Raw genomic sequence first — 18597 nt, 5'->3', positions numbered from 1 at the left:
CACATTGTCACGTATTACTTCTTCCTAAAACCGGAGGATGAATATCACTAAAGTTTCTTCATATTAAGGTCTTCGAATGATTTCCTTTCATATCTTCTATTTAGGAGACAATGGAGATACCAAAATAGATCTTCTGCCCCCATTGCAACGAATTCGATAGTACTTTTTTTCCTTTTTTCGACATATGTATGATATTGCAAGTCGTTCCATACATACTACAGTACTAATTATGTGTAACCACTTGTCACCATAAAGTCGTTTAGCATTATTTGTCTATTTACCCTTTTTCTTTCTATCTAGGGATGGCGGGTCATTCCAGTCTCAGCAGCTAGTCGAGCAAAGACAACATCAGCCTGTGGCAGCCCCCATGCAGATGAGCAATGGTGTTGGGGGAGCACCCGGGCAAAAGACACACTCAACCTCTCAGACATTTCGGGATGGCAACACGACCACCAATGTGGTGACCGGGGCCTACGAGCAGACTTCCGGGGACGGCAGACAGCTCACCAAGGGCTTCGTAAAACAGGTGGTGAAGACACAACCAGGGACAATCACAAACCAGCAGACGACCACACGCGTCACCTCCTTCTCCAACCAGACGTCGAACAACGTTAGTCCCGTAAAGTTCCAAATCAAGAACCTCCGAGACGAATTCAAGGAGAACTATACTCCAATGATATTCGGACAAGGAAAGGAGCACACCTATGGGGATTATGCGCGGCCTGACGACTCAGTCCGTAAACCTCGCGTGTTTATGGTGCGGGATATCAAGGGCACTATGTCTAATCAGCAAGATCATCAACCTAACTATCTTCCTGATGCCATGAACCAGCCGTCGGTACCTAGACCTTTACCACCAAAGGCACCGAAGCCAGTCAGAATGCCGCCGGAACAACCACAATTCAAGATTCCAGATCAGGTTCCACTTCCGGAATATCAACCAGCTCCTATTCCGGAACCTGTGATTCCAGAGGCACCACCGCCGCCGCTTCCTCAACATGAAGTGCCGGAGCCATCAGACCCCGTTTCTTTTTACCCGGCGGACGAGCCTCTATTCTACCCGCTACCACAGGCGCCATTTGCTAAGTTTGACGCGCACGAATACAACGAAAAGGTCAGATCAGGAAGATTAAATGACGAAGTTGACTACGAAGAAACGCCAGAAGAGAGGGAGGAAAGGTTCAATGGAAAGCTACCTATTTTTGCACCAAAAGTGGAAATTCATTATGATGAAGAATTTCTACAAAATGGTTTGCAGAATGGTTTCTTCATCGAGAGACCAGATTTGCTTCCACTTGATTTCAGCAGGAAGTTAAGTGGTGCTGAGATGGACAGCGACCCTTATACACCAGGAACTCCAGAGTCTTCCGGTGTTAGGAAGAAGAGTAAGTATAACATTGAAAATTACGAGTTTGCCGTGATTCTGCCGCCTTATTTTCTGCGCTGCATGGTTTGTTGCCCCGAGTTTTCTTTTTGGCCTCAAAGTTACAAAGTAACATCTGTCATAATACACTTGATCTTTGGAGTTGTAATCGTTGTCAATATGCAGCATATTTTCAGAGTTTTAATCGCTGTGAAAAATACGTTTTATCTTCAAAGTTCTTACCGCTGTCAAAAAATACAACATACCTTTAGATTTGTTACTTATTTTTAGAATATTTACGATACAAAACAGTAATTTGATACAAATAGGATGATCCCAAACAGAATAGCAAACAAACAAAAGTATTATAGCAACTTAAATATAGTTATCATATTTCCCACAGGTGATTTATGTTAGTATACCATCATTATGAGGTTACGTCCCCGTACCCCTGCTGGGTGGTTTATCTTACCTTGTAGGCTCTCAGTTGTCACATTACGACCGGGACTGCGTGCCTAGTGGTCGTATCGCCCCTTCGTAATAGAAACCACATTGTTCTTGCGTTATTATTATTTTTTAAGGACGTCATTAATAAAAATGACAATAAATCTTAATTAGGTTCAGTACGTATACGTTCTTTATGTTGGTCCGGCTGCAGCTTTTTGTGGTGTCGTCTTAGTCGTTATTTGCGCTTCATGTGATACAGGTAAATCATTGCTGTAATGCTGTTTCTGTTTGTTTTAAGATGGCAACAACGCTTTCTGATACAAATGCAGTGTTCGTCATAACAAGGCTTCCTTGCTTTGTTCTTTGTATTAAAATGACCGTTTTATTTTTAACAGATCGGTTAAAAATTTACAGAATGCGGTTTATCTTTTACGAATAAAACACATTAATTGTAACTTATCTTTGTTAATGAAAATTGATTTCACGCACGTGACAACAATACCAAAACTCTGGTGCCTTAAATTATCAATTATACGCGACTTTGTTTTCATTTTATTTAAACACCCCGCGATTTGATATGTAGTCGGTTAGGTCTAATGTCTGTAATACACAATAACACGCGATGATTTGATATCAAGTATATATAATAATGATAATATACTTATGTGTGAGATAAGCAATTTAATATATATAGTAAATATAAATTCAGATATTTGCGATAAGCAATAATCTACGACTATGGGATATATCGGATATATAACGATCGGCATCTTGGATCAGTAATCATTTGCGACTGTTTGATATAAAGTATGTATAACGACCGCCATCTTGGATTAGCAATAACACGCGCCTGTTTGATATAATCGGATATATAACGACAGCCATCTTGGATTATCAATAAAACACGACTGTTTAAATATAGTACAGTATATATCAACTCAGATACCTATGATTAGCAATAACACGCGTCTATTAATATATAGTACACAATATATAAACTAACATACCTGGGACTAGCAATAAAACGCGACAATTCAATGTCTAGAACACTATATATAAACTCGAATACCTAGGATTAGCAATAATACGCGACCATTTCATATATAGTACAGTATATGTATATATAAACGAGATTCCTAGAATTAGCAATAAAAACGCGTCTTTTAATATATAGTACAGTAATGTATCTATAAACAAGATTCCTTGGATTAGCAATTATACGCACCATTTAATATATAGTTCAGTATATATAATCTCAGATACCTAGGATTAGCAATAGGACGTGTCTATTTATATACTAATGCACCTGGGGTAATCAATAACACGGGAGGCAATGTGTTCTGTCTGTCAAAGCATTGGTATGTCCGTTCGTCGCTGATCATGCTCAGCTTATTCTCGTAATTGCACACAAGCTGATTGTTTGTTTAGCTTCATGATGTAAAAAAGAGCTGCTTTGCTTCTTTCATACTAAACATAAATTATTTGCTATCATAATTGAACGTTAAAACAAAATAACAAAAATAATTTCAAGTATGACTTTCGTTTTGAAAATTCAAAGCTATCCGTTGGAACTGAAGATAATAAATCTAAAAATAAAGTAAAAGTTTGATAACTGGAATCTGATTTTTCAAACGGATATAATTTAATATACAATAAGAATGTAAGAATAAATCAAATGTTATCGGCAAACGATATTGGCATATACAACATGGTAACTATGGGTTTTTTTTTGTATTGAATCCCTATCGTTATTTCTATAACATATTTACCTTTCCTTTTCACTTTGGCTGCTCTTTGTGGCGATCACAGGACAAGACTTAGACCCATTTTTATCATTCAGTGAGTATGATAACAACAAACATTTACTAGCACTCCACAACAAGGGTTGTATGATTGTTGGTCGATTTTTCAATTTATTTTCAAATATGAATAATTGTCTGAATTATTGTTTTCGTTTTTCCTTTTTATCTGTACCTTCCCCCGTGTTTGTTGCCGATAACAGAGGAGAAATATTATAGTGAGTATATAAAGATTGATGTCGTACCGTCTCACTAATGTCTCGTCTAGTCGATAATTACTAATTAATTTATTCGTGGTAATTGATTCATGTTGACATTGTTAGGCAAACCCTATCAGTTAGCTAGCGAGGGCTACGTGCTTTCTGCTACGCTGCTTTATCACATGGCTGTATGGACAGAAATGACGTCGTTGCTGGCAGTGATTTGGAACGGAAGTTCATAACTAAACATGTGACACGTATTCTCTTGTTATGACATCTGATATCACTTGTCATCAGCAACGACGAATTTGTTTCCAAACAGCCAAATAGTTATAAGCATTTACGGATGTTATATTGCACATTCATCAAAGCAGGTTAACGTATATGTTTGTATCTATGTCATTTTTATATAATATAAGTAAGCATACAGTTATCAAAGACCATTCTAGCGCTTCACTTCTTTAGAACAAATGATTCTAAGAGATCTGTTATATTTATTCAAAAACGATATTACAATTGATCAAGACATAAAATCTACACAGGAAATTATGACGTCATATTTAACATTATCTAATGAGATGTAATATAAACATTGAATTATAAATTTAACACTATATTTATGGTATAATGCGAAACCGTAATATTGACAATAAACGCTGCCATTCTAAGACAACTTATCATTTACAGACAATTAGATTCGTTTATCTATGTTGAGGGAAGAGATGCAGATTGTGTGTTATTAGAGTGAGCAATTAAGCCAAACATCAAAGATTGTTAAACAGCTGAAAATAAGATTAATAATCCAAGAATTTCATTGAGGATGGGAATTATTAGCGTGTCTCTGCAAGTTTAAAGTACCGTACATCAGAATAACAGAGGCGAAGTGTTGGGTACATATGGGTTTAGCATTCAGGTTTAAATTCTGATTTGGTAGCAATCAGGATATTATATTACCAGTATCAACTTACCTCTGAAAGTTTTATGTATAGATTTTACATGGAATTATGATACCCCATGGTTCTGATCATTTAAACGAAAAACTGAAGATGCTTTTTCAGAAATCATATATGGTCTATTTTGCCTGTGAAACATTATTCTTTCACGGTAATCCCTACAAGACTACCGTTATATATAATTCCAAGCACGATTTCAAATACGACCTCAAATCTTTAATTTTTTAAGTATGACGTCATCAATTTTTGTGCTGTTATATCTCAGCACTTTTATTTACCATATTCATCCTCTAAACATCATCAAAAGACATAAGTACTAAAGGTATTTGATCTCTGATTTTCATTGTTATATATCTGTTGCTTGATATATATTTAGAAAACCGTCTCTATGTTTCATGAAAATTGTATCTGATTTAATTGCACGTTAAATTTGCATTTCAGCGTTATGTATATATGACTTTAGTATTATATATGTTTTGTATAATATATATTAATATTTATACACATTTAAAATTTCACCTTGTATTAATGCTATGACTATGATTATTTATACAAGAAACTCCAATTTAGCAAGTTTAATATGTAAAAGTATACATTTCCCTTCACTCTGCCTTTTTAAATCCCATATTTCAAAACAATCTGTTCGGATACAAACATTTTTTTAATTATATGTATGGGAAATGCATTAATTGATAGTTACTTGATCACTGACTGCAGCCTCATGACTGAGAGTTAATGATTTGTTACATAAATTACATATCCTGACTTTCTATTTCAATTCCAACCCTTCCTACCACCACCACTTCCATCAAACCTGGGCATTTCCCGATCACAGAAGACAATAGTAAGTATAGTCGTATCACGTGACTGTCCTGTTTGTCTTTTGTATGTAACTGTGAGGACGTCACTAGAACTACGCCCATTCCATGCACCACAATCATGTAAAATTGTATGTCACTGTTTCATATGGCAAACCAAGTTGACATTTATAGCTCAAAGAAATACCCCATGACGTTTCGTTAGAGATAAATCTATTGAGGCATATCATATAAACAACATATATTTCCATATTTTAAACAAAGTGAATGAATATGTTTTTAAAAGCCCAAAGAATATCGTCATTATAAGGAAACAATAATTCCAGCTCAAAATGTGTAAAGTGAAGGCAAACATATAAAAAAAAACGTATTGACTTTAACTCAGATTTTTGAAAAAATACAATCCCAGGTGTTCGGGAGGAGAAAGCGTCACATAAAGATGTCTTTGAATGTATTTCTATCACATTGCCTCTCATGCTGTTTTGACTCACTAGTCTAGAATAGATTTTACTTGGTTTGCCATAAATACCGATTATCCTTTTCTTCTTCACATTGCACATGAAGTAATCATTTTCCTGTCATTTTAATGTCTTGTGAATATATACATATATATGCATATTTTTGTTAAAAATAAAAAAAGCTTCTCGTATATTCATGGCACCTCTCTACTGGCGATGTAAGCTGAAGGTTGTCATCTGCAACGTTTCCTCTTGTAGAGAATAGAGCGTTTGTTCTATTGTATATTTGTGTTGCCTAGGTGTTACCATGGATAAGAATACAAAGGCGTACTTTGTATATTCTGCTGTAAGTGATAGACACTGTGGTTTCTCGCTTTGTATCCTTGTGTATAGTGGAATGGGTCCAAAGAAATAGATTATAGCTCATATGAACCCTTCTGTTTAGATCACCGCCTATATTATTTTATCATTACTGTTAAACATAGAAAGTTCGGTCCAAGGGGAAATACTCTAAAACATGTAATTACGTCGTATTGGGCAAATGTCTGTTTCCCCGAAAATCTTTTAGATAAAAAAATATAATGATAAAATGACTACTGCCAAGGTCAAGTCCAAGGTCGCCTGTACATGATGTCTATTTGCAGGTCTGGGATAATTAGTGGGTAATGTGTTCGTTACTGTGGAGGAGCCTGTTGATACTCCTGCGAGGATTAACTGCGCTGTAGCAATGCCGTAATGAGGTTCACGAACTATTACCGTACATAACAGTATAAATACAGGATATGACGAGTGTTTAATAAATCTGTAAAATATGTTTTTGTATAAAGTTACACTTGTCAATTGTGTACACTTTTCCACCTACAATGAATCTCGTAACCGGGGTTCAACAAGGGGAGATAATTAGTCTTATATCCCTTTCGTATCGTTTAATGATTATCCGTCGTCAGTATCAAACATCTAGTCTGGTGTCTGCAGGTAGGATCGTATGGCATTGCACATTACACATTCTACCACAAGCTGGCGATTTATTTAGTGACACTAGCATGAGTGACGTAACGCCATATCTTATGATGGCTCTTGCTATAGTTAGAAGAAGTTGATGTGTAAATCTTAGATCCTATGACTCTGGCATCTGGGTCGAGTTAGGGGCACTACACTTTGTCTTTCTTGATTAATAATACACAAACATATACTAACGTTCATTATCCTACATTGAAAACAGCGTGGGAACTCTGTTGGCAATCAGCCAGTGTATCACAAGGGTGGTCTGATATGACGTCATAAACCAATGTGATGACGTAATTTGAATGTATAATGCTTACCGAGTAACCATAGCAATATGACTGTCTCTACCTGTGGGACTATATCCTCAGTGGAATAAATTATATGTAATGGTACAATTTGATCTCTCCCTCCGAGACCATCTCACATTTATTTTCACCATTTCATTTGTGGCGAGGAAACAAATCCCTGCCAATAATGCGACCTTCTGTCACGAGTGTATGAAAACAAGTACCAGTAGGCTGTTGGAGGCTAGCATATTCTCTAACACGTGATATACACGTTGACATGCAACAGCTGATGGGAACGCCCAAGACATGTACAGTAATTTGCTATTAAGTACTGGTAAACATAGACATTGAGATTTTTTTTTACGATTTTAGTTAGTACACATTGCTATCTGATGACTCGTTGCAGTAGTCTTCTCGTTGTCACGTTTGGTACATTTCCAGCGTTTCTAGAGGAAACCTTTTTATCTGAAATAATTACATCTACAATGTTCTGCGTCAAGTCTATCGTCACTTATCATTTATCGTTCATAGCATTTTAGTGCCATATTGATAGATACTCGTATTTCAGGCGTTGAAAAAAGTCGGTTCTGTGTGTTATAAACATCTCTACACCGAATTCGTCAAAATTAGTCCCAAGCCTCACTTACTCATCATAGAAGGTCGACACAGCTGTATACTGTTACTCTAAATTCATTATTGGCCTTATTCTACTGTTTAGCTGTTAATTTTCACGTGGCAAATATTTCGCGGTTATTCCAGTCAGACCTAGTTCGCGGGTATTTAATTTCGTGCAGCCATGCCGTGTTAACATTCTAAAGTAAACGCTTCTATACCTTTCTGTGTATATATAGATATTCGACGGGAATTCATTTTCGCTTTATCTCGCTAATGACCGCGAATATAGCGAAATTAAATCCCTCGCGAATAAATTCATATTGAATGATGTTAGTGTAAGGTGTTCTCATAATGACCGACTGCCTTCCATTTGTTCCCTACCACCAAATTGTCAGATGCACTGAAAACCAAAATTTGATTTCAATATAATATACACTCGTACCCGTTAGTGTATCTAATTTGAGTGTATGACCATCAGACACTATATTAGATAAATACAGTAAATAGTGCTAACCTAACCAAACTTTGTCCCTTACCAACTATACCTTTGATAATCTTTAGAAGGCTAGTGTCTCATGTTGGAATGTGAAGTTGTAAAGCTGCATTTGTTTGCGATGGTGTACAGAAAATTGGATATGAGTTGATTTTCATTGTGAGTACTCCATCGATTCATTAAGGTTTTATCTCATATTATTTTAATCTCTTTTTAAATCAACTACCAGCCGTTTGATCTGAAGTGAATCCAGGTTTGTTTTCTTACATAAAACCAAAGCGAAAAGCAATAGCATTATGTAGTGCCATGTGTGGGAGTGATGATGGTGTACTTTAGACATGTGTTGGCTTGACCTTGACCTCGGATTACCATTGCATGGCACTATTGGCCTCAGATCCATGTCTCGTTATCACACAGCCTCTCGTAATACGTCTGTTCCAAGTGACGTAATACTGACATTGACCTAATGCCATTGCACTGGTTAATGGATAAATACATTAAAAGGTTTAATTGCACTTGTTAATGAACTAATCCATTAAATCAAAAGGTTTAATTGCACTGGTTAATGGTTTAATATTTAATAAATCAAAAGGTTTAATTGCCCGTTTTTACGAATGAACCCAAAATAATTAATATATTTATCAGATTAGAAAACTGTACGTTATAAACGTGTCTGATTAATCAGAAATATCTTTTGAACAGCCGAATAGAGATGTACCCATTCATCATCTGACAGTCATGAATTTTTATCAATCTAATTACTATCTAAACGTAGTGTATAATCTACTAATGTGAAATTCGGGAAACGAATAAAGCCACAAACGTGTTTTAAAACTTCCTGGACCGCTAATCGACTGATGTCGATATACATGCAGCTAAAACTGGCCGTTAGGATAATACAGATGATTAAATCTTTATATAAATATACAAGGTACTTGTTAAAACATTTCCCTTTTATTCGGGTGTAGCAACCTGTGTAAGAGTGCTGGCGACTGACGATGTAAGCTCTCTATCTCAACGCTGGCATTGTTAATTACCAAATTCCTGTGTAGATCTGGAAAGCATCATGTTTGATCTTTCACGGTATACAAGATCTACAAGTAGATAGTGAAATGACGTCAAAAAACGTAGTTTGATAAAAAATATGCAATCTATTTCAACTACATAGTATTCCTCCAGCTGTCTCTGAAACAGGTTGGTCATTCCGGAACGGAAAGTTTCTCAGAGGGTTTAGGCAATACGGAATTAATTGAAAGGTAATTCATTTTAGAATCAACAATATTAACTTTCCGTCGTATAAAAAAGTAAGTTGTTTCTGTCATCTATACATTTTGACACACAGCCTTTTGTACGAAGCACCGCGTGGTATCCTTAAGAAAACTCTTGGCTATCTTTGGGATGTTGGGGAATGTGTTTATCTATGCTTTGTTGTATTGAACACTTTTATGTGCTGGGTGAGCAAAATGTATATTAATTTTTGTTGAGAATAGCTTATATTTATAATGTTATGAATATCTACGGAAGCTAAACACTTACTACAGTGAACTTTCTTTTTGTCATAAGTTGACAATTATTTTTATTTAAACTGAGTTAAGATATTCAGGAAAATGTTTTCTTGATCAGATTGTAATTAACCGTATGCATTGTCTCCACAGAGAAGCTGTATAACGACTCCGCCTTCTATGACGCTCCAGACACTGATTATCCCACTATCGAAGACCAAATCACCCTATGTAAGAAAATCGCGCGTTCGTTGACGTCGGCAGCCAATAAGAAGGCGAGAGGAGCCAAGATGTTTGCCAAGCGTAAACGACGCGCTAGCAAATGGATACACGATGGCGAGTCACATATCGGATCGTCTTCAGCCGGGGACGTAGCTGACCTACACGACCTCGACAGCGAACTTCACCTGACCGAAGGCGGATCCCGCCCACTGTTCTCATTTCGTATACCTAATATCAAGAACCGCATTCTTTTGACAGAGGACGGCACTCCAAAAATGAGTATTTCACAGCAGGAATTTGAACAATTGAGGCTCCAACAGAAAAAATGCGATCACAAAGCAGTGTCTCCGAGCACCTGTCAGAGCCTGGTAGCCGACCTACACAACCAGAGAAACAGGGGAGCGAAGCTATTTCAAAAACGTCAAGCTAGATCAGAAAAATGGGTCATCGATGAAAGAAACGCAACAAAACCGATGTTGTCACAAGAAAAAATTAATTCCTTTTTGGAGTCCACATCCTCTGTGCAGAACAAGGCCCCCACCCCATGGGAGGCCGCTTTGGGTAACCCCCAAGGGCGTGTGGACAGTGCTTTTGACCACATGGACTATTCAAAACCCACCCCACAGCAAAAGTACAGCCCGGCACCCCAGCTGCCGCAGCCAAGCCCACCCGTAACCCACGACCTGTCAGGAACGCAAAACATTGCAGCAGTGACTGGGCCAAACTTTAACCGTACCCCCAAAGGATGGGGGTGCGGCCCTGCATCAACAGCTGTTCAGGGTGAGTAGCCTGGTTTTAATGACTTTGTATGAACTGAAAGAATCAAGCGTATTTTTCTTTATTATAACTACTGTCTTTCTGATTCTTTTTTTGTTTGTATAAAATGTTGTCGTGTAAAAGTAATAATATTTTAAACTCGACTATGTTTTGTTTAGGTTTTGCATAGATATTCATAAATATACATCAGTGATATAGTTTGACTGTTTTATTAAAGCTGCCTTAATTACCTACCTGTCAATAGAAAACGAAAGTAGTATATTTGTTTTGCCATGCCATGTCAAATACTAACACACGATTTCCTGTTTTGATATATTCGATATAACATTTGTTATGCTAAACACAATAGCTGATAATCTGCTGCAATATGCTTTTACCGTCCATTTAATGATAACACAGGCCGAATAAGTTTATGCAACGGGATGGCTAGAAACGAATGTGCAGTAATAATTATCAGCCCTCTAGATGAACTTGATCCCACAACTAACGCTAATAGAGCTGAGCACTAATTGGGTCTTACTGTTTATAGTTGTTGCTAGGGAAACCCTCAATACATACACTTTCTATCATTTGTATTCATGTTAAACCATACGCCCACGAAACACACGTGCATGGTCGTGCTTTGTATGTGCAGAAAGTAGCACAGGAGGTATAGGACTAATATAAGACAGCTGTAGCAATGTGGCACAGCAGTTTGATAGTCCTAGTTAATGTCTACACTACAACAACATGCTGCACTAGCCAGGTGTACAAAAAACAAACTAACACGTGCTTTACTTGGTATGCACGTACATACGCCCTCGCCCTATCTCGGAAACTGCTTAGTTTTCAATAATGAAAGTCATTGTTGCTGGTTATAAACTAAAATCTGATTAAGCTAAGGTAATATTTCAGTAATTATCTCATAGGGAAACTTCATACGTATGATAAATGACATAACTTGTCAGTCATAATAGGCATATTGAACAATCTACCATTAACAAAGATAAATAACAAGTATTATTTTGGATGTTAACGTGCAATCTATATAAAAGAACTCTCTTTTTTATTGCATACCGCTTACGAATCATCCAGTATAGATCCTTGCAAAACTATGATGAATTTTATAAATATGTATTTTTTCATTCGTTAAGAAAAGCAGACGGTGTTCTGATGCTTAATCCGTCAAGTTAAACCACCCAAACAGTTCTGTAATAGTTACATCTAAACGTTAATAGTTTTCCTGTTCCCGAAGAGTCAGTTTGCAAGGTGCATAAGGGGCTAGGTTGTATAGCAGATATTGTTTGTCAATAAGAAGTATATTTGAAATAGTGACGTAATAAACCAAACGTTTCTATTGAAATCACATTTAATAGAAAAGAAACAAGATGCTCAGATTTCCATTGCGAGCTATCCTATTCTAAATGCTATATTTTATTATGCTCTAGGTATTTTTGATTAAGTAATTTTATTTATTCAATAATGATCCCGAATAGAAGAAGTAAACGTAAGCGAAAGTAATAAATACAATAATATCTTTTTGGTACCCCTCCTTCTCGAAAGACACTCTTTTTTGTGACAATACAGACAATTTTAAGATAAATGCTCTCTTGTCTATCGCTATAAATATTCTACCAAAATAAAATCTGCTTCCAAAACACTAGGTATATCAACAACGGGATATGTCCCAAAAACCTTTCTCATTTAATAGGTATATCAACTATGGGATATGTCCCCAAAACACTTCTCATCCAATAAGTATATCAACTATGGGATATGTCCCCAAAACACTTCTCATCCAATAAGTATATCAGCTATGGGATATGTCCCCAAAACACTTCTCATCCAATAAGTATATCAGCTATGGGATATGTCCCCAAAACACTCATCATCCAATAAGTATATCAGCTATGGGATATGTCCCCAAAACACTTCTCATCCAATAAGTATATCAACTATGGGGTATGTCCCAAAAACACTTCTCATCCAATAAGTATATCAACTATGGGATATGTACACTCATCATCCAATAAGTATATCAGCTATGGGATATGTCCCCAAAACACTTCTCATCCAATAAGTATATCAACTATGGGATATGTCCCCAAAACACTTCTCATCCAATAAGTATATCAGCTATGGGATATGTCCCCAAAACACTTCTCATCCAATAAGTATATCAGCTATGGGATATGTCCCCAAAACACTTCTCATCCAATAAGTATATCAGCTATTGGATATGTCCCCAAAACACTTCTCATCATAAGTAAGTCAACTATTGCCATAAGGCCCAAAAAACACTTCCTGTAGCTTTCATTTTCGTTTCTCTACTTAATTATTGCACTGGTCAAATTTAATTGGTATTTACTATCATGAATTCCATTGCTATGTTAATGGCACCGGATCTGAACGCCAATGCACTGTATGACAATACCTCAAATAGCATATCCCGTAGTTTAAACATATCTCCGTGATTAGAGAGGGAAAGTTTTCTTTATCGGAATGTCTCAACTATCCGAGAATACATGTCTCGTTCACCTGACCAATAAATAACGTACCAAATCTTCACTAGTTACATTTAATAATCCTTGCCGGCGGGATATCGTCTATTGAAACCCGTTAGATCCCTTTATTTTCAATTAGTTAACACAATCTTCACGAAACAGGATTACCAAGATTTATCTTATTGAAATATACGAGATGACTTCATACCACAGTAATCCTTTCACGATATTGAAATATATTCACACTAGTCAATAATCAGCTAGATGGAATGTGAGGGATGTTCTAGGAATCAATTTGCATTAATTACAGATATATCCGCTCCTAAACACTATACAGCATATCATTAAAAATTACGGCATATTATAATTGTGCAAATATTTTTGACACCAGGGATAATTTGTTTATGTGAGATAACTAGTGCATACGTTTGCTTAAAAAAGAAATTCTTCTCAACACTTATACATTAGTGACAGGTGATTAATGAAAGGACGGTGATATAAAACGGACTTGCACAAGCGTTAAGGTAGATTCAGAGATTCTATTAAGAATGAAAGTAACTGAAATATATTTTCAAATCTGGTAAATATTGGAAAACATACCAGATCAGTTACTAAAATGTAATTACAAAACAGTTCAGATCAGAAACGGGTTCTTCAAAATCTCGACATACAATACAGTATTATTTAATACAGTTCAAAACGGAAAGGCGATAAAAATCGCTTGACAATATCTTTCTTCAACCAAAAACTTATAGCAAAATGTGTGTGTACCGTGCCAAAGGCACAACATCATAAAATTGTTCTTGTCCAAACACAGGTACATCTTTCTGAAGGTAAGTCAACTGCGGCCTCTCCAACCATTCTATCCATCCCTACTCTCCCTCCCCCGGCCCCCGGGACGAGAGGGAATCGTCCTCTTCCGTCCTTACCTATTCGGTATACCTGTCCAACATCCTCAACATTCTAGGCACTGTCCGGTTCCCTAGCCTTTTTATTGTTACAGTGCAGGATTTAGTGTCCAGCACTCCAGGCGTTGGTTGTCCATGTGAACATGCATGTTGTATATAGTAGATTTAAGCTTAGCTAGTTGTGTGTCATTTTGTCTCACGTTGTCTGTCATCCTGTAGAATTGATCATCAGTCTTCACTGTACAAATAAAAAAAATGTAAACATGTTCAAAAGGTTAGTTACACGTATTGTGTTTCAACATCTTGCGTTATCTTCCTGCTTTTATTCTTATATTTTGTCTTCACTGTCAATTTAAACGCAAATAAGCAAATGTTTTAACGTAAACTATTTTGTATTCTGGCTGAAACGTCCCGCTTGTGTTGCCTTTGCTTTAGATTGGTTTTGTTTTATTAAAACGAACTCTCAGACAAGAGCCCGAGATGTGAATTTCGTTGAAAAGATTTAAATTTCTAAGAAACTTTCCGGCCAAAGTATATGTGTGAAAAATAAACAATAAAAATCTCCCCGGAGTTCTATTCAGCAAGCCAAATCATTGTCCTATCTAGACACAGCACGTGCACGTATCCTATAACGGACATTTATAATTTAAATTGTTCATGCTTCTCACGCCTGCCAATTTCATTGGCCAAAACCTGCATACAGCGTCATCACATTTGTGATCGACAGACAAAGTATAATCTGTAAGTCTTTTGGTTTGTTCAGGAATTGAACAGCTATGTTTAATGAGAATCCACGTTGTGCTTATGTGTAGAAGGTGTAATAATCTGTGTGACAGTCAAAAAACAACGTTAATGATTAAAAGATAAAAATCGATACAAATGGGGGGAACTCTAGCATATAATTTTCTTTTTGTAACACAAAATTGACATTTATATTTCACAAACGGTACGATAAACTTTATATCAAAAGATGGAGGGATTTGTGTTGTGTTTGCAGCAGTTGTGTATATTGAGTAAAAACGCATTGTCATAGAAAGTTTCAGTGTGACGTTAAGGGAAATTTTGAAAAGACTATGCATCACTACGCATACATATCTTGAATATCCTATATAGGTGACATCTTGCTGAATTCTGATGAGAGTATAACTTTAAATTCCATTCAAATTCATTAAAGCTCAGTCAGTGCAACTATGAAATGTCTTTATTTCTTTCCAGACCATACTTTTTCATACCTGTCATATATATGTGCGTGTATATATAGTTTTAATCGTCCCAAAACGGTAGGTATCCGTGTATTTTCCGTGTTTGTAAGTCACTTTTAGTGTCGTATTTGTCTTCTTGTGTTCTAGACAATATTTCTTGTACAATCCATTCTGTTGTTACATTAACCGAACTAATTGACCCCGGATCTTTCATCATTAACAGTATAATTAACATTGAACGTTGAACTAATACTAATTATGTATGTAACTTTTTTCTTTTTTCCTTTCCTCCAGCTGATGATCACTATGGTTACAACACGCTCCGACGTCAGCTGTCAAATAAACAGGAACAGCCCCCGCCTCCCCCGCCAAAGCCCCTCAAGGCAACGCAAGACAACTACAACCCCAGAATGAGGGCTTGGAACCCGGAAATGAGTGGAGCGTACAACCATAATATGTACAATGTCGCGAGGTTCGGAGGTCCAGGAGGCAACGCGGGTCCAGAACAATACAGTCACCGAGCCGCAGATTCGTATCATAATAGGGTACCGTCACATATGATAATCGCGTCCGACTTGTGATCCTTTTAACCTTTTTCCTCGCCTATATTCGTATGATTTGGATTATATTAATGACCCTCTATACATGAGTGAAAGTTGGATATATATAGTTCACCTTACTTAAATGTGTGGTTCAATATGCAAGGTTCCGAACAGTCGTGATCATGGATTTATTATATATAGTGTTGTATATAAAAGAACTGTGCGTGCGTGTTTGCTTGGATTAATTTTAACATACCAAAAAGTTAGTAAGAAAATGCTAGAAGAAACAGCGAAAGATGTATACAAAATGAAAGCCTTGAAACGAATTGAAAGCTTTTGGTGATTCTGTGCCCAAAATATATAGTGTCCTCCAACAAAACTGTTGTGAAACTCAATTCCTATTCTGTTACCTGGAGACGAACATCACATGGGCGGTACACGAACCACTGCACGGGGAGATTATATACCGTCTGGTGGAGAGAATAGTGGTTTGGGCAGTCGTCCAGATCCCGTTTTTATTTTGCTGTCGTTTGTTACTTGTTACTATGGATACCACAAGCATTCCCCTAGTTTAGTGAGGTTTTTGGGAGTAGCTACCTCTTGCATGTATTGTGTCTGTGATTAGCACTATCCGGGACTTTGTTTTTAATTGAGAGACTTTTTTGCAGTTACATTTTCCTTTTTGTTTCTCAGAGTTTATAGTACAAAGAGGATTAACGTTGAAAGCGACCACCGACGCCTCCTCCTCTATCGCCCCTTTATATTGGAACACTGCCCACGTGTGTGTTATCCTGTACGTGTATACACACGCGAACACACAGCTCTACTGCTGTATTATATCTGACGAGATGCACTCTCCAAGGTCTCTGCGGGACACACGGCCGGGCCTAATAAGGATCTCGTTATGATATAGCAGCAGTGTCAAATGATAGTTCTGCCTGAGGTGGGTGAACACTAGATTACCGTCCTTACCGTAGTAAATAATTTGGTTTGTGATACCTACCGTTCTCCAATATAACAGTCAGTATTTTGGGCACAGCAGTATGTACAGGAGTTCGTCCCTATTGTATTGGTGTAAATAGGTTTGGAAATGAAATGATTACCAGTCAGAAATAGATATAAAAAATTCATTGTTGTGTTTCCTAAAAATTTGTAAATAATCTTGTTATAATATTTGTAACTAGTTTATTTTTTGTTTTTGTTTGTTTGTAAATTAACACATTTTGTATGGAGTTTCTAATATATGTTCTAGATCTTATCATAATGAAAATATGAATTATTTATTGAGTACAAAATTCCCTAATTTATTTTGATACTTCCACCTTGGAACGGTGACTTCAAATGCCATTTGTAAATGCCGCCCTAAGAAAGCAAAATAATCTGTTAGGTTTTGCTTGTTGTTATTTTTAGGAGTCATTTTTTACCATGTATGATCATTAGCTAAAAGTAGAACCGTATGACGTCACGCCAACCTTGGACCCTATTACATCATTAGTGTGACATCACAGCAATAGAGGATAACGTCTCCTTTCGTTCATTGTTTTTCGTCAGACCGGGACACTCGGGTTTGGTGTACGAGTTATACGGTTCTACATTAGTAACTATCAAAAGTATAAAAATAAGCAAAATTGGGATGTTTTCATCGCATCACAAATGTGTTTGGACATAAAGCCGACATTTTTACAGGATTGTTTTGTATCATTAACCGGCATTAATATCTCTTTATATCATTTTACAACTTTCCCGATTGCTGTCATAGTCCGAGTCACCCGGATGTTTGGTGCATGGACTTGTTACCCACAATTCCATAGTTGTACGATTTTTGCATTCTATAACTGGCCCTGGAGAAATGTGGTCAACAAGTGAGTTAACTTGCTCTCTGATGTCACGCAGACAGACATCCGGGTATTCGCGATCGTTGTGTAGTCTGATGAATGAGTTAAGTCATATTTGGGTGAAAATGCAATGCCAATTTGATAGGGTACCTATCTTTAAACATCTGCTTTCGATCGTCCACTGGTGTACTTCTACATCGAGTGCATGTCGTTGGCCTTAACACAAAATAAACAAAAATTATCGAACATTTCTCTTTAGTTGTTTTTTATACATAATTACTGTATAGTTGTAAAATTTCACGGCTAATATTTCGCGGTTGTAGTCTACGGAACTGGTCGTTTGGTACTGACTTTCGCGGAACACCTTGTAAACATTGATATACACACAATTCGTGGTATACACATTCACTGGGTATTTGTTTTTGAGTTTTCATTACTGACCACGAACATGTCGAAATCTTATCCACCGCGAGTATTAGCAACTATACACTAACTCAACTTACCTTTTGTATGACAAGCTTGTGTAGATGAAATTTTATCTAAATACCATCAGTACTGTTGTTAGTGGTCTCTGGGCGGATATGTCACCAGGTGGAACAAGAAAATGTCACAGAGTGTACACAGTAAAAAAATGACAACAAACCTGGTCGTCTTGTTTTGACTTAATATTCATGAAAGGATCGTTAGA

General features: G+C 36.7%; 1 protein-coding gene across 11 annotated transcripts in view; it reads left to right on the top strand.

Moving 5' to 3' along the window:
* LOC117336038 overlaps nucleotides 1–18155 on the top strand; it is a 44057-nt gene extending 25902 nt beyond the window's left edge. For 6 of the 11 annotated variants that reach the window (XM_033896378.1, XM_033896387.1, XM_033896421.1 and 3 more), the window contains exons 4-9: nucleotides 301–1385; nucleotides 3620–3649; nucleotides 3813–3827; nucleotides 5598–5606; nucleotides 10094–10942; nucleotides 15827–18155. In XM_033896378.1, the coding sequence (XP_033752269.1) occupies nucleotides 301–1385; nucleotides 3620–3649; nucleotides 3813–3827; nucleotides 5598–5606; nucleotides 10094–10942; nucleotides 15827–16113 (2275 nt within the window). In that variant the 3' untranslated portion in view covers nucleotides 16114–18155. Of the gene's footprint in view, nucleotides 1–300; nucleotides 1386–3619; nucleotides 3650–3812; nucleotides 3828–5597; nucleotides 5607–10093; nucleotides 10943–14239; nucleotides 14256–15826 lie in introns of all 11 variants that reach the window. The other 5 variants (XM_033896463.1, XM_033896439.1, XM_033896430.1 and 2 more) reach the window with 5 other exon arrangements.
* Nucleotides 18156–18597: the final 442 nt, after the last annotated feature.

The sequence above is a fragment of the Pecten maximus genome, chromosome 1 (assembly GCF_902652985.1).
Source record: "Pecten maximus chromosome 1, xPecMax1.1, whole genome shotgun sequence".
Taxonomy (NCBI): domain Eukaryota; kingdom Metazoa; phylum Mollusca; class Bivalvia; order Pectinida; family Pectinidae; genus Pecten; species Pecten maximus.
Note: the sequence above shows the minus strand (reverse complement) of the source record. Positions and strands in the feature narration are given on the sequence as shown.